This window comes from Miscanthus floridulus, chromosome 13 (genome assembly GCF_019320115.1).
Source record: "Miscanthus floridulus cultivar M001 chromosome 13, ASM1932011v1, whole genome shotgun sequence".
Lineage (NCBI taxonomy): Eukaryota > Viridiplantae > Streptophyta > Magnoliopsida > Poales > Poaceae > Miscanthus > Miscanthus floridulus.
The window spans coordinates 73724248-73739918 of NC_089592.1; the positions used below are offsets into that span (position 1 = coordinate 73724248).

At 44.6% G+C, this 15671-nt stretch overlaps 2 protein-coding genes across 2 annotated transcripts; one reads left to right on the top strand and one right to left on the bottom strand.

The window, feature by feature from the left end:
* The first annotated feature begins 1637 nt into the window (after positions 1-1637).
* LOC136500379 (probable uridine nucleosidase 1) lies at positions 1638-7114 on the top strand. Its single transcript, XM_066495718.1, has 9 exons — positions 1638-2247; positions 4677-4792; positions 4870-4929; positions 5377-5559; positions 5649-5753; positions 5831-5927; positions 6008-6115; positions 6214-6349; positions 6560-7114. Exons 1-9 carry the CDS (start codon positions 2184-2186, stop codon positions 6666-6668), a joined length of 978 nt encoding a protein of 325 aa, XP_066351815.1. The 5' UTR covers positions 1638-2183; the 3' UTR covers positions 6669-7114.
* Positions 7115-8503: 1389 nt separating this feature from the next.
* Positions 8504-14945, bottom strand: LOC136501195 (fatty acyl-CoA reductase 1-like). Its single transcript, XM_066496692.1, has 8 exons — positions 14931-14945; positions 14451-14720; positions 14209-14312; positions 10180-10379; positions 9975-10075; positions 9139-9887; positions 8912-9039; positions 8504-8751 (listed from the first exon to the last, which is right to left on the bottom strand). Exons 2-8 carry the CDS (start codon positions 14539-14541, stop codon positions 8598-8600), a joined length of 1527 nt encoding a protein of 508 aa, XP_066352789.1. The 5' UTR covers positions 14542-14720; positions 14931-14945; the 3' UTR covers positions 8504-8597.
* Positions 14946-15671: the final 726 nt, after the last annotated feature.

The following is a 15671-nucleotide window of genomic DNA, read 5'->3' on the forward strand; positions in this document are numbered from 1 at the left end:
TGACCAGATCAGAGAACGACCAATTAAGATGATATGATGCCGATCTATCTCTATCTCAATCGGATGATTTTGTTATAATTAATAAAACATTAATTATAACAAGATCGATAACTGGTGAATTAATCAAAAACAGCAAGGAAAATCTTACTAATCTTAGTAGATTCGATAACTGGTGATATTGTATTAAACAACAAGTTATTTAACACAAGATTGATAGCTTTGATCTATATTATAATTCGTAAGAGATCAATCAGTTGATACAACCTTACAAACTACGATACATGTCGATAACTAACTTATATTATGGCTCATAAAAGATCAATCAGCTGATGCAGCTTTATAAGCATAATACAAGTCGTGACGGTACTTACAAGCAAGCTGGAGGTCAATCAGTCGATGCAGCCCTATTTGCTGAAGAACTCGTCGAGATCTACAGTACTCATACTCCTAATGCGATGGCGAAAAGCCGAAAAATTGTATTGATTGAATGTTCGTCCGTTTTTACAATAACCATGATCTAAAATTTATATCCAGAACCTAAACATGAATCCTACTCAAATACGACTCATTACAATTCTTGAAATAAAAGAAAACTTCCTAACTTAATAATCGGCCTATTCGCTGGTTGGTTTTTGGGCTGGTTTGGGCTGACCGGTGCTGGTTTATTGTGAGAGGAAAACACTGTTGGCTGACTGGTTTGGGCTGGCTGAAACCAACAAGCGAACAGACCGAATAACTTGAACCCCAATTTTTCTTATTCGTAGAGTCCGACACATCTCCTTGGCGCCACTCAAGTATAACCTATTGATATCGTCTGCTGACGTTATCCATAAAATAGCCGATTCTGACATTACATCTAAATCAGCTAATACCGATTTTCATCTAATCGATTCCTCGATGACATAATCCTGGAAGCTTCGAAGCTTCGAGTTCCCGTGTTCTTTTTTCTAAATTTTGGTGTAAACATGTGTGCTCGACGGAATTGCTGATGTAGTTCACTTTCGAGATGCTTAGTGTCTAGTGAAAAACGAGCGCCTCCAAAAACATATTATTTGAGACGGCCTCTAGTGGCAGCGAGCTCTCTCCTCCCCTTCCCCAGCTTCGACATCTCCTTAAGGCAACATGCTTCAGTCCTGTAGCACCAAAAGACTATAGCGGACGAGCTCCCTAGGACGTCGCCCTCGAGCCCCTCTTCCCGAGGCTCTTTCATTTGTTCCTAAAGCTATTACCCAGAAGCTCTCCTATGTCTTCATCATCGAGATCCAGCCGATTCGTCCATGGAAGCTAATGTGTATGAGTTGCAGAAGCCAACGTGTCAACTAGGTAGCTTTTTTTGGCTTGAGCTTTTTCAATAAACAAATGTTTATTGTGGAAAACTAATAAAAAATTGTCTTCCCTTAAGAATTTAATAAGCTGTTCTAAACAAGGTCGCCGATTAGCTTGAAACTGAAACTGAGTGAGTAAATAAATGGACCGAAAAGAAAATTGGTGCCACGGCAGGCATGTGGGCTCATCCACGTGTCATGCCGTATCCACCGTTATCTAGATCTGACGGCTGTCCCACACCACCTCCGCTCCGTCCGTTCATAATCACATTACATGGAGGAGGCTTTGGCGCGTCCAGCCGTCCACGCCCACCGGTCGACCACCATGGCTGACATTTGCTTTCCCCCAAACTCTCATCATGATCTCATCTCTCCCTCTGCCCTCTGCCCCTCTGCTGTATACATAACCAATTGATTATACTACTAATCCACTCTATAACATAAACTAATCCCACGATAATCACGTCCTGGCCGACGACATCACCCACATCTCCCGTCATCTATTGGAAGTCGGTTCATCTCCTCCGTGTCTCATCCCACCTCATCTCCGTCTCCTCCTCCTCCTTCTCCTTCTCCGTCTAGTTGGAGAAGGCCAAAAGGGAGCCCCGGCGAGTTGGAAAAAGCAAAGCCAAAAGGCAGCCCCGGCGAGTTGGAACCGCGAGACAAGAAAGCACTAGGAAGGGAGGGAGATAGAGAGGTTGCGTCCCAGCCCCCACCTGCCATCTCCTCTTCTTCCCTTTCCTCGGCGGCTTCCCAGGATTCAGATTCAGATTGGGGGGCCTTCCTGCTGCGCGGCAATTCTCGTTCGTTCCAGTCCCAGTGCGCTGTTCTTGAGCGGAGGCGCCGGCCGGGCTCGCGATGGGGCAGGACGGCCAGCAGATCCGCCGCGACAAGCTCATCATCGACACGGATCCCGGCATCGGTGCGTCCTCCCTGACTCCCTCCTCCGTTGCGTTCGTCCCCTCCCCTCCACCATTGTTTCGTTTTCTTTAAAAGCTCCTACTAGTACTACTGTGTTTCCTCTCCTGGCTCCTCCTCGAAGAGGAAGAAAAGCTTCCATTTTTTTTTCTTGTAATAATAATAATCCCGTTTCCAACTCCAAACCACATTAGAGTCGACGGGAGAGCGAGCGAGAGAAACAAACGGGAGGCCGTAGGAAAAGGATGCCGGCAATTTCTGGCCATCGTGTTAGTCAGAGTTTTGTCGTCCTAGAAAATATTTACTTTTACTCGCACGTGATGATGTGGCTGTGGGTTTCTGGCCTTGGGGATCCTATCCGTCCGTCGATGAAAACGATGGCGTCGCGGACTAACACGGCCACCATGCGTCATCTTCGTCTCTTCTCTGCTGAGAGAAAATTGCAAATTTAGGACTCCAAACAACGTGCTTTGCAAATATAGGACTACAAACATCGTCTTCGTAAAAATAACCCTCGAAACGTTGGCTTCTTAATTTCCATGACATTTGGTGTATTAAGACTCTTTTCTCATCTAAATACGTGTATTTCCATAGGAGATCAGTCTATTGCGTTGCCAGTCATAGAAGAAGATCAATTCAGCATCTGGATGAAATGCAACTACCTTGTAGTATGGCCCCCAGGTCCACTTTCTTGGTCCAAAAAGATCAGCCTTGCTGATGTTGTGCTTGAAAGTCCACTCCTCGCTGCCTCTATCCTCAAGAACATAGACTGACAAAAAATCCCCTTTGTCGTCATCAAACATGTAAAGCAAGCGCCCCTGAGAGTGGCCAGTGAAGCCATTGCCATAGCATTCACTGAATTGCAGGCGCACACGGTTGACCCTCCATGCCTCTCCCTGGGTGTCCACCGCAGCAATTGCACCGCCTTGGACAGTGAAGTGTATGACACTATTTAAATATGTCATGCTGCCATCAAAGAGATGGCATTCATCCGTACCCCAACCACATTCACTAAAAATCCATCTTCCAGTTTCAGATGAGTAAATCTCCACTGCCTCAACTTTATAATCAGCTATGCCGAATTCTGTCTCCAGTAGCTGAAAAACATGGAAATTCGAGGAGGGATCGAAGCCTAGCACAGCAGAGCGGATCCACTTGTTCTCTCTCATTGGAGCACCATACTGCTAGGGGCCTCGCTCGGTTGGGGCAAAGCAAGCCACTCGCTGGTTACAGGATTGCAGACAACAGGTGGTGGAGCACCCCAGCAGAGCAGGAGGAGCTCGTAGCAAGAGTCGAGCAACTCTATCTGCCCACAGGTCGGGGGCTGGAATGAGAGAGCCGTATAGACCAGAAGGGTAAAAGGGTCACTTTGGGAACAAATACATGTATTTCGATGAGAAAAGAGTCTTAATACACCAAATGTCATGGAAATCAAGAAGCCAATGTTTCGAGGGTTATTTTTACGAAGACGATGTTTGTGGTCCTATATTTGCGAAGCACGTTGTTTGGAGTCCTAAATTTGCAATTTTCTCCTCTGCTGAGTAACCAATCACTCGACAGTGGGTAGTAAAGCTACAATCATGGCTCATTAATTTGCTTATTAGTAACAACTACTGCCCTATTAGGTCTGCAGTTGTGGTTTTGCCTTTTCTTTTCCCCATCAATCAATTTCCGGTCACGCGATTGCCACAATCTGACAGCACAGTTACTGATGCTACGAGGGAATGAACTGGAACAGTTCTGTGCCTAATGGCAATAATCCTAGTGTCGACTACCATTTCCATGCACCACTTGTCTGTTGGCTCCTAGGCTCCTAGCCCAATTATATGGTTGAACACACGGTGTGTTTAAACAAGGAGCCGTATGAGCGTGACACACAGTCAACTCAGTATGTGGACTCATGTATTAGTTATACATATATCAGAGGTAGTGAGCTCACACAAGTGATTCCCAGCACACAGCTTGTTGACTGCGTAATCGATATGCGTATTGGATAATAATATGCTCTGAGTATGATTACGCGAGCTTAACATTCCCAAGAAAGCATCTCTTATTCAGGTTCTGAATAATCCATCCAAATCAACTGCGAAGTTTCAAGGGCAAATAAATATTCTTAGGTCTTTGAAAACTCCCAAGTAATCTGAACTTATTGACCTGCTATGAGGAAACACTCAATCAAATGACAGACAGGCCTAGAGTATACATTATTTGCAAATGCTACAATATATAACATTAAAAGCCAAAAGGCTATAACTGTAAAATTTAATATAAGGATGTTAAGATTAGTATTGTGGTACAATGTAAGGGTATCATTTGGTACCCATTTGTACTATCTGAATTCTTAATTGTAAGTCCTTTTCCTACAAGGCATTTCAAGATGTAAGGACTAGACTGCAAATTTACTGTCTGTTGTCTTCGCAATCCTATTTCTAGATGATAGCATGGCGATCCTAATGGCGTTCAGAGCACCTAGTCTGGAAATCATTGGGCTCACGACCATATTCGGCAACGTCGACACAGAGGGCGCAACACGTAATGCGCTATTGCTGGTAAGCATTTGAGATGGTTGAGCTTTATTTATTTATTTTCTTGGATTCGCTAATAATGTTAAGTCTTACATGGGCAGTGTGAGAGAGCAGGACACCCTGAAGTTCCTGTAGCAGAGGGAAGCCACGAGCCCCTAAAGGTTGTTAGCTCATGATATTATCTTGTGTTGTTTTCATGACACTGCAAGAAACTTGCTACTCTTTTCCTTAGTTTGCATTTCATATTACCAATTTGCAATGACTGAAATTTCTGACTTGATCTCCATCCATCAAAAGTTCCGCTAAGTGAAAGTTTATACCAATATAATATGACAAAGTTGTCTTTCCAATGTCTTGGATGGAAACACATGGTACACTACCTTTTCTTTTATGGTACAGCATGGTGTTTCGCACTGTATCTTTTATAATATTACTTACATTGTTTGCTTGTTGATAATTGTTAGTTAATAGATGTAGCAAGAGAATCACATTTAACTTGTAATAATACTATGTTACTTGCAAAGTAATTTATCTATAGTACAGTTTGAATCCACATAGCACTGCATTTGTCTGGATGAACTGAATGATCGATACTTTGTGTTCATTAGGGAGGAAAGCCCCGTATTGCTGATTTCGTTCATGGGTCAGATGGCATTGGGAATCTGCTTCTTCCTGCACCCTCTGCTAAGAAGGTTGAGGAAAGTGCTGCTGATTTCCTGGTTAATAAAGTCTCTGAGTTTCCAGGAGAGGTCTCTGTGCTTGCTTTGGGACCCCTGACAAATGTTGCATTGGTATGTTCAGGATCATAGGATTAAACCTATTTATTGTGCTGTATATTCTGTGCTATATGTTATGACTCAGTGTCTCTGTTCTTGCTTAGGCCATCAAAAGAGACCCTTCTTTTGCAAGCAAGGTGAAGAAAATAGTTGTACTGGGTGGAGCTTTCTTTGCTGCTGGAAATGTCAACCCTGCTGCTGAAGCAAATGTATGCTAAAATACTGCACTATACTTGTGGAGGCTAATACTTTAACATAAGTATTAAACCTGTGCATTACTCTGCAGATCCATGGAGACCCAGAAGCAGCTGACATAGTTTTTACTTCAGGAGCAGATATCATTGTGGTTGGCATTAACGTAACAACACAAGTCTGCTTGACAGGTTGGTTCATTGATAGTCTGTTGTGTAGAGTTCAAGTTCCGGGGTTAACTATATTCACCATGTGACATTCGTTGTTTTAGATGAGGATCTCTTGGAGCTAAGAAACTCGAAAGGGAAGCATGCACCGTTGTTATCTGAGATGTGCAAGTTCTACAGGGATTGGCATGTCAAGTCTGATGGCTTCCATGGTATTTGAAAATATATATACTACTGTTGCATGCTTTTGCCAATTACCATCAAATAGGAGAAGAAACACACTTTTGACAGAAAATCTCAATCTGTTCAGGAATTTTCCTTCACGATCCTGTGAGCTTCACTGCTGTACTTCATCCTGAGTACTTCACATTCAAGAAGGGTGTGGTGAGGGTGGAGACCCAGGGCATTTGCACTGGCCACACTTTGATGGATCAGGGATTGAAAAAGTATGCTCTTTTCTGTGTAACTCATAAAAGATTGACCCATCTGATGTTGGTTAATTTCAACATTCTTACATACACATTGATATGACCTAAATCTCACCAAATTACTTTATAACTCTTGGAGTAAGCAAACCAAGGCAAAAGTTACCCCACAGGATCTATATGTTTCAGCAAATTTCACACTTGTTTCTGCTTGTTTTTACTATGATGCAGGTGGAATTCAGAGAACCCATGGTCAGGGTATAAACCAATTTCAGTTGCATGGACGGTTGATGTGCCAAATGTTATCAGCTTTGTAAAGAAGCTGCTCATGGCACCATGAGCAAATTACAACCATTTAATGACATCAGCGCTCTCTGATGTCCAAGAAAATTTGACAAGTACAGAGCCTCTCTCCCAGCTGCATTGTAATTAGTTCCTGGACCTAGGAAGCTTCCTATTCCTCCAATAGTAAGGGGGTCACCTTGCTTGTTTGAGTTGAGGTCTTAATGATTCAGATCAACCTCCGTATATGTGATTAAAATATCAATATCACAAGAGTGGATAGGTTGGTCTAAGCCATTTCGTCCTTCAAATCTGACAGTCAAACTGTGTCCTGAGAAACATAGGAAGCTTCATTGTGAAAGGTTATGCAGCAGTCTCAAATACCATGAAGTAAATTCTGCCATACGACAGCATGTCTCACACATTTTGTATCAATACATTTGGAATCAATGAAGTTTCCCATACTCCTTACTGCATATTTTTCTCAAAGATCATAATCTTGTCTTGTTTTAATGTGCCTCTCCTCCCAAGTTTTCAGGCGAAGAAAACGATACGCTTGACTTTGACCCATACTCCTTAATACTTACTGTTCTAAATCTGAATTGGCAACAGTGTTTCTTGGAAGTTAATCATATATAGCAAATTGCCAACAAGGCATATGATGATTTGGATACAACATTCTTCTGCGTGACACTACTTTCTGATCAGTTATCCTTCTCATTTTCATTGTCAATGCACATAGATATTACAGATCGCTTTGATTGTAACTGACAACAGATCACAAAAGTTACATAATTCAGATATTCAGCTAGGCTACCAGATAACACAATCACATATATATATTTTTTCATGACTTCAGATGCGGTCTTTCACTAATACATCTAACAATCCAGTCAACAGATAACATATTAACATCTTTTGCAATTACCATTAGTATACAGTTTTTTTTTTTCATTACTTCAGATGCGGTCTTTCAGTCTGCACTGCCTGTACTAATATAGAAGGGTTTTTTTTTTTCCAAAACAAATTACACACAATTTAAGAGAAAATAAAAGAACTTAGCCAAGGAGGGTTTAGCCAAGGTGACCCCCTCAAAGCACAAACTTGACAAAAGGCGCCTGAAGTGTACCAAAGTCTTGCTTCATCTTTTATTTTTCCAAAGAGTACATGTGAACTTCCTCTTAAAATTCTTGCATTTTGCACTTACCATATCTCCTAGGAAACAAGCAGCAGCAGCGACCTCAGCGTCTTCACTGGCAGCCCAACTTCAGAACCCACCATGCGCCACCACTGAGACACTGAAGCAAAATTATGCCACTGCTCTGTGCTTGGAGAACTTCCATTAGTCCATGATCCAATATCATCCCAGATCCTCTGTGTACCTGCAGTGCGCAAGGAGGGTGGATCGCGGATTCGCTGATCCTTTGACAATTGAGGATGGTATGAATAATATGAATTCTGCGAAAAACTATCGTCCTAATCAAATGGCATTTGGATCAAAGTTGAACATATATATGTGATCTTGGTGCTGCCAATTGCAGTCTTGCTTACAAAGGTGCCAACAAGGTAAATAACAAGTTGGGCGGAACAGTCGTCGGCATCACATAGTTATTTCTGATCAGTTTTGCTTCTAAATTTGGTCGATACCTTAGGCAGCAAGGATTACAGTTCCTTTTCATTGTACTCTACAGGCAGAGATTACTAGTTCAGAATTCAGATAGGTTGCTGCCGGCCAACACAAAGCACACATTTTTATTAATATTTCATATATGGTGCTTGAGTTGACCAATACATTTAACAAGTTTTGTCAACTGATGACATGGCTTTGTGATTGATTACAGCCAGTAGAGATAAAACAAAGTTCCCCCCCCCCCCCCCCCCCCCCACAAGTATTTGAACAAGGTGATTAGGTGAAGAAGCAAGGTGTGTCTGATACAGAACAGAGTTTTCCCCAGAACAAGGTAAAGAAGCAACAGCACAAGTCTCTTCACTTGCAGACGTACTTGAGAACACCGGGTATGTGAATTTTGTAAAAATAATCGTCCCAGTCGATGGTCTTGGGATCGAAGTTGAACATTTCATCTTCAGGGGTGTTCATCACCATCATGGACCGCAGGCGCTCCATGTTGGTGTCATCAAAGCTTCATCGCCCATGAATGAAACGAAACAAAGTAAATTCAGAAACTGAAAAAGACCCACGCTTCATGTAACCATTTCTAGATATATAATTTGCGATTTAGTGATTGTGTAATAAAATTACAAGATGACGAACTCTAGTCGTCTGTCGTCCTGTGTACGTACCATCCTTTGAAGAAGGCGAAGGGGCCATAGACGTCAACAAGATGCATCACATACTTGTACTTGCGGTTCGAGTCCTTGTAGAACTGGGAGAAGAGTCCGCAGAGTAGCAGATTCGACACGTGCAACATCTACAAACACGCAAAACATGAATTTCACATTTCACATTTCATTTTTCTATTCTAGAATAGAAGTTTGAAACAAACAACATGACAATGACGGAGATGGACCTCGAGTGGCAGCTTGTAGGAGAGGATCATGTAGAGGCGGAACCGCGGGATGGTGGTGAAGAAGCGCATCTTGTTGTTGGGGATGACCTCGCCGTTGTCCTTCACGCGCGGGTGCTCCTCGAAGTGGCGGCGGCCGGAGCGGTAGAGCACGGCGTACGTCACCGGGTTGCGCAGCGACGAGGTGGACTGGTATATCGTCATGGCCTCCGCGCCGGCGCCGCCGCCGCGCTCCCCGGAGTGCGCCACCACGGCCGCCAGCATGGCGTTCACCACCATGTCCCCCGGGATGACGTCCATCACCATGCGGAGGTCGGCGAGGAAGCAGGAGAGGTTCTGCTTGGCGTAGCCGATGATGAGCGTGTCGATGGTGCGCGTGCCCTGCATCCACCCGGGCACCGGGTCCGCCCGCACGCTGGTGATGATGCTGGGCCGCACGATCACCACCGGCATGTCGTCGTCGCCGCCACGGAGCTGCCCCAGCAGCATCTCCCCCATGGCCTTGGTGAAGACGTACGTGTTGGACCACCCGAAGTGGCGTGCCCTCTGGAGGCCCAGCTCCTTCATGGCCTTCCTCTCCGCCGCTCTCGCGTCGTCGCCGTTCGTCGTCGTCGTCGTGGTCAGCTCGTTCTTGACGTCGCTGACCAGGCGCAGCTCGTCGTCGATGTCGAGATGCATGCCTTCCCGCAACGCCTCGCCGGGCTTGATGGGCTTCTCCAGGATCAGCTCCGTGCTGTCGCCGGACACATAGGCTGCATCAATTGCGCGCACGCAGATCTATCAGTTTCTGCTGCTCGTCAGCACTGAGAACAGGACCAGTGGAGCACACACTGACGGACCAGTGGAGACATGCATGAACATCTTCAGGTTGGCGCATTGCTTGGCGAACTGGTAGAGGTGCTTCACCCCCATCACGTTCACGTTTAGCGAGACATCATATCTGCAAAAAAAAATTTCACTTTGCAATATTCACATGCATTACACCGTTGAGAAATTCATCAACTCGCACAGCTAGCTGAGCTATGCATGCTTTTTCAGACCGACCTTTGGTAGAAGTTGGTGGTTGCAGCAATGTTGACGATGACGTCCATCTCCTTGGCCAAGTCGTCGAATGTGGGTGGCTCCAGGCCCAGGCCCTCGTTCGTGATGTCTCCGGCCAAAGGAACGACCTTCTCTTGGATGAACAGGTCGAATCCCTCGCCATACTTGTCTCTCAGGAGGCTGAACAGCTCGGTGTCGGTCACCTGCATCCACGGTGAACGCATGCAGGCACCACAAAATCACTTCACTTTATAGTAGTAGCTACTAGCTAGTCCACTACATAATCAACTTGATCACTAACGTAACATACATTCCCACAAAATATATTGTTTATCTGGTGTGGAAATACATTTCCAAATGCAAATCTAATGATACCATTTTGTTTAAATAAAAAGACGTACCTCTGATATTTATCAAGAAAAACAACTGCTAGTACAAAGATGGATAACTTGACAAAAAACAATCTTAAATTGCTAGTACAAACATGGATAACTTGACAAAAAACAACCTTAAAATAAAAGTACATAAAAAATTGACCTAGCTATTTTCTTCTTTCGATTATCCATTGTCCATCGGAAATTGAAAAACACATTAAAAAGATAGTAAGCTTGTGTGCTTTAGGTTGTCCTGCTAAACACCCTTGACCCTTCATATACAAGGCTTTAAAGGCCCCAAAGTCACTCTCCGCTGACAATAAGATTTAGTATCCACTAATAAAAGAATATAAGCTACAGGATCCATAAAAGGTTGTGTTCAATATTGGGAATTGGGATAGGGGATGGCATGGTCCTGTCCCTATTTACTGGGTTTAGATAGTCCTTATTCTCATTGTTTGGTTAGAGGGACGAGGTTGTTCCTATTTGAGGGATGGAAATGATGGAATGGATGTCCGTTTTGCTTCCTTTAGCAACCATCAAGTTAGAGCCCATGTGTCATACTCTTATCTCCTTTCTTCCTCCTTTAGCTTCCAAGGATAAACCATATCTGTAAGAAAAATTAACACGACATATCCCTCACTAGGACGACAAAGCTCCACCCACACGTAGCCCCCTTCAACCCTTGCCTATGTGGCTCCATGGTGCAGCTCCGTTCAGCCTGGCCACCCTTCCTCATCTGTGAGGAGGTGTTGCTGCACTGACCAACTGTCCTCCCTCGCCAGCACAAAGGCACAATTGCCCCATCCTATTGCCATTGTGCTATTGTCCCGACAATGGGGCGTGGTGTGGGCATGCGTGGCGGCGCGAGGAGACACGATGCGGTGGTGTGCGGGGATGGCCTGTGCTCGGCAAGAGGACATGGGAGGGGAGGTGGGAAGCTGGTTTGAGGCGTGAGGACATGGTCCATGGCCGTTGCGACAACGTATGGGGGTGCATTGCGACAATCGGCTGGGCGACTTCATGCATAGAAAAAGAACATGAGGACCAAGACAATACTTTAGTGGAAGCTAACGATGTCACTAGGGGATGAACCCCTCAGATTTTAAGGGACAACATGAGACAACATCTTAGGAGAATATTCCTATCTAGGGGCGGAACCAACCCACATGACTCCACCAAACACAGGACGAAGTGGTGGCATATTCCACCTCATCCTTATCCCACTCCCAAACAAAAGACAACCTAAAGAACACAAGCTTACAATCCCTTACCAATGGTATATAGTGCTGGAGAAATAGGATATTTCCATAGAACAGACAAAAAGGAGATCACTACTACAGAAATTTTAATGGAGGCAGGCAAAAATGGTTAATGGAGGCGGGCATTGCAACCACCTCCAATCAATGGTCACGGTTAATCGTGATTTAACGGAGGCGGTTTCCCTGCCTGCCTCGGTTAATCCATTAATGGAGGCGGGCGTTTTAGGGTATCTGCCTCCGTTAATCGTTTAAAAAAAATAAAAAAAAACTAGCGAGCCCAATCGAGCTCGCCACCAGGCCCAATCGAGCCCGCTGCCGTCGCCACCGCGGATCTGGTCGTGGCCAGCCTCCTCCACGCCAGATCTGGGCACGGCCGGCCTCCTCCCCGCCAGATCTGGGTGCGACCGACCTCCTCCTCGCCAGATCTGGGCATGGCCCAACGGAGGAAGCCGCCGTCGTGGGGAAGTTCGTTGAAATTGTCACATTGAAAGCCAACCAAATGCTTGCTTCCCTAAGGAACACACCAACAACATCCAAAGAAAACCACGTATCTAGTAGAATATACTCTTGTTGGTTCTTTGTTGATGCCAAATTAGACATCGTTGAGGTATGAAGAGGCCAGAAAGACCTTATTCTAAAACTCTATTGTCACCACCACCTCATCAATGCCGTTTGGAAACCAAACCCTAAATGAAACAAGGACCAACAAACGAACTTAGTCTATGAAAGGATGGGGTCCCTACTCCTTTAGCTATCGATGAAGTTGTTTGTAGGAAGGGAGGAGAGGGACTAAGATGGCGGTTGGGAGGAGGCCCTAAATGGCGGTTGACATTAGGGCAGTGACTGTTGTTTACGTGAAAATATTTTATTGGTACCATTTTTACACTAAACATATTATAATGTTATCACTTGTTTATCAGTAACTCTGGCCCTCTATGGATGAACACGAATTCGATTAATCTTATCATCGGCAGCTCGGAAGAAGGTGCCTTGACAACAATTGGCTCGACAATCGTTGCCTTGACAACGACGTACATGGTTGGAAGCTAGCGCATGGATAGACGTGCTTGGGGCGGTGGCACAATCAAGGGCTTATTGGGGGTGGTGGCCCAGTCCTGGGCCAAGTCCTAGCGGGCTCTTAGTGGGCTCACCGGGCACATGCCTTCTTTTTGAATTTCTAAAATTGTTCACAGAGGCGGACATATGAGGTGTTAATCAAGGTTAATGGAAGATGTTCGCCATTGAAACTTGTTCCAGTGTGTTTGGTTGCTTGATATCCATGGATGTGATAGTGTTTGGTTGAAGGACGGGATTGAATTGGATTGGTTTGAGAATGGAATATATCTTGAAGATGCAGGATTTTCTAGCTCGTAAAAATCTCATGGACCAGCTTATCCATGTCTTTTAATCTTTGTTATTAGTAAATAAATTAAGAGATATTAGTATGTTATATTATTACTTAGTAATTATGATGGTAGAATTAGTTTTGATAAGTGTTAATACATTGATTAGTGCATGTTTCGTGTGCTAATTAGGGTATTAGTGGTGCTAATTAACATATTTTATTTTAAATTAGTGATTATCATGATAAAATTAGTATTAGTGCATATTTATTATTGTCTACTTAGTTGTTATTATTTGTAAATAATAGATATAATTAGTCAACTATTCTCGTCCCATCCACTTCTATCCATCCAAACAAACAGAAAAATAGCTCGTTCCATCCATCCAACCAAACATACGTCATGGATATCCTTATCTCAATATTCATAGATCGTCATATCCCATCTAACTTCGTCCTCGAACCAAACGCACCAAAAATGGATTGGTTTTATAATTTCAAATAGAGGAAGTAATAAGAAGGTTTTATATAGTAAAATGCTTCATTCGTCTCTTGAAAACCGAGGGAGCAAGTAGGCATGCAACAACATGATGCTATATTTATATTAGCTATATTTCTCTCATAATAAATTAGCGAAACGTAATTTTCAGCCTAATGTTTTAGCGAAACAGGACCATAAATCCATCTGGCGCTGTCGCACCTGCCACCTGGGCGCGGTAGGGTGTCAACAAGGGAAAAGCGACAATCAGCTAAAATTAAGGTAGGCAGGTAGCTCGATAACCACACACGCAACGTGCAACTTGTGGTTTCGTGCGAGAAATTAAAGATTGAGTGTTGATTGGTTGACGCTGTAACCAACACTCGTTTTTTTTTGTTACTATTACAAGAAACACTGCTACTGTATAACACAGGTATATATGAACAACATGTACAAGAAGCATGCATTATATGGTGTGTATATATGCAGGTTAGAGATGAAATTATTCAGAAAAACGTGCATGCTTGCATGTACAAAACAAACGTGCTGGTGATGGTGTGGATTAGTCGTAATGACCTCTTGTTGGACGCGCTGCTTTGCGGACGGCGCGTCGGTCGCTCTTACGAGGAGGTAGATCCTGCTCACATCAGGCTGCACCCGCAGTATCTTCTCCACAAGAACTGCACAAATTAAACGACGACACAGATCATTCATTCGTTCTCATCACATGCAGGGCAAGCTTTGATCAACAGATAATCCATCGCATATAGAGAAGATGGTGCTCCTGTCGAGCTAGCTAGTGACGATAATACACATACTCTTTCCAAGAAAGCCAGTCGAGCCGGTGATGAGGATGGTCTTCCCCTTTAAATAACCTATGATCCTCGCCGCGTCCACGTTATCCGTCATGGTCGCCGATCGTCTCGATCGCCTATACTCTCTCTCTCTCACACACACTCTCAATCTTGCTTGTAATCTGCTTGAGATGGTTGCAGGGAAACAGATGCCCTTTTGTGCGTGATTATGTGCAGGACGGAGGGAAACAGATGCCCTTTTTTTCAGAAGTTATGGCGGCGCTGCCTCCTGTCCTGCAAGATGCTAAAGCAGGCAGTGATCAGACAAGTGAACACGCCAAGAAGGGTCAGCATTTATACACACAAGTTCAGTAGTCTGCCCGCCGTGGTTGCTCTGAGCCTCTGACTAACAAATACTAAAGTCGCGAAAACGTGTCTGCGCGAATAATTAAAGGATCACCAGCAGAAGATATAGTACTAGCAGCGTCAAATAAAAAAACTTACGAAAAAAAGGAGGCTTAAGTTATCTTTAACTTCTAGAATCACTTCTTCCTTTCTTTCTTCCCTGTCTATAATAGTTAGGAAAGACTCCACATTGTCACGACAACGGTAGGGGAGCTTGATGCGCTCCTGTCTCACTGCTAGAACCACACCCGTGTCATATAGAAAATGGTACAAATATTTAACATCAACATCAGCAGCAGCGTGTCAGCGGTAGGAATGAATGCGCATAGCCAATATCTTCCGGTCTTTCCCTCGAACAACTATATAGGCTTGCGTGCAAGTTTTCATCGTCCATTCCAGTATTTTCCTTCATGAATCTCATTTTATCGGTTTTCAGGATCAGGGATACCCGGAAGAAGAAAGCTGATGACCGCGAATGCTAACTCTTTCGGATGGTCAAGAGCGTATCTTGGTCTCGTTTGGCCCTGAGGGTACGGGCTCCGTCTCGTCCAACCTCAAGGGCGCGGGATCCGGGTCACCTGACCTCGAGGGCGCGGGTTTCGCCTCGCCCGACCCCTCAGGTGAGAGCCCCATCACGTCTGACCCCGAGGGCGCGGGCTCCGCCTCGCCCAATCCTGAGAGCGCGGGCTCCGCCTCGCCTGACCCCTCAGAGGGGTGATTCCGCCTCGCCCCAGCCACTACAGGTCTAACGGTACGAGCCCAGGGTCAAAGTTCTGACGTCAGAAAGGGAGTAGGCGCGTCTTGACGTGACCCGTGGCCACGACGAGCCGTACCTGAAGA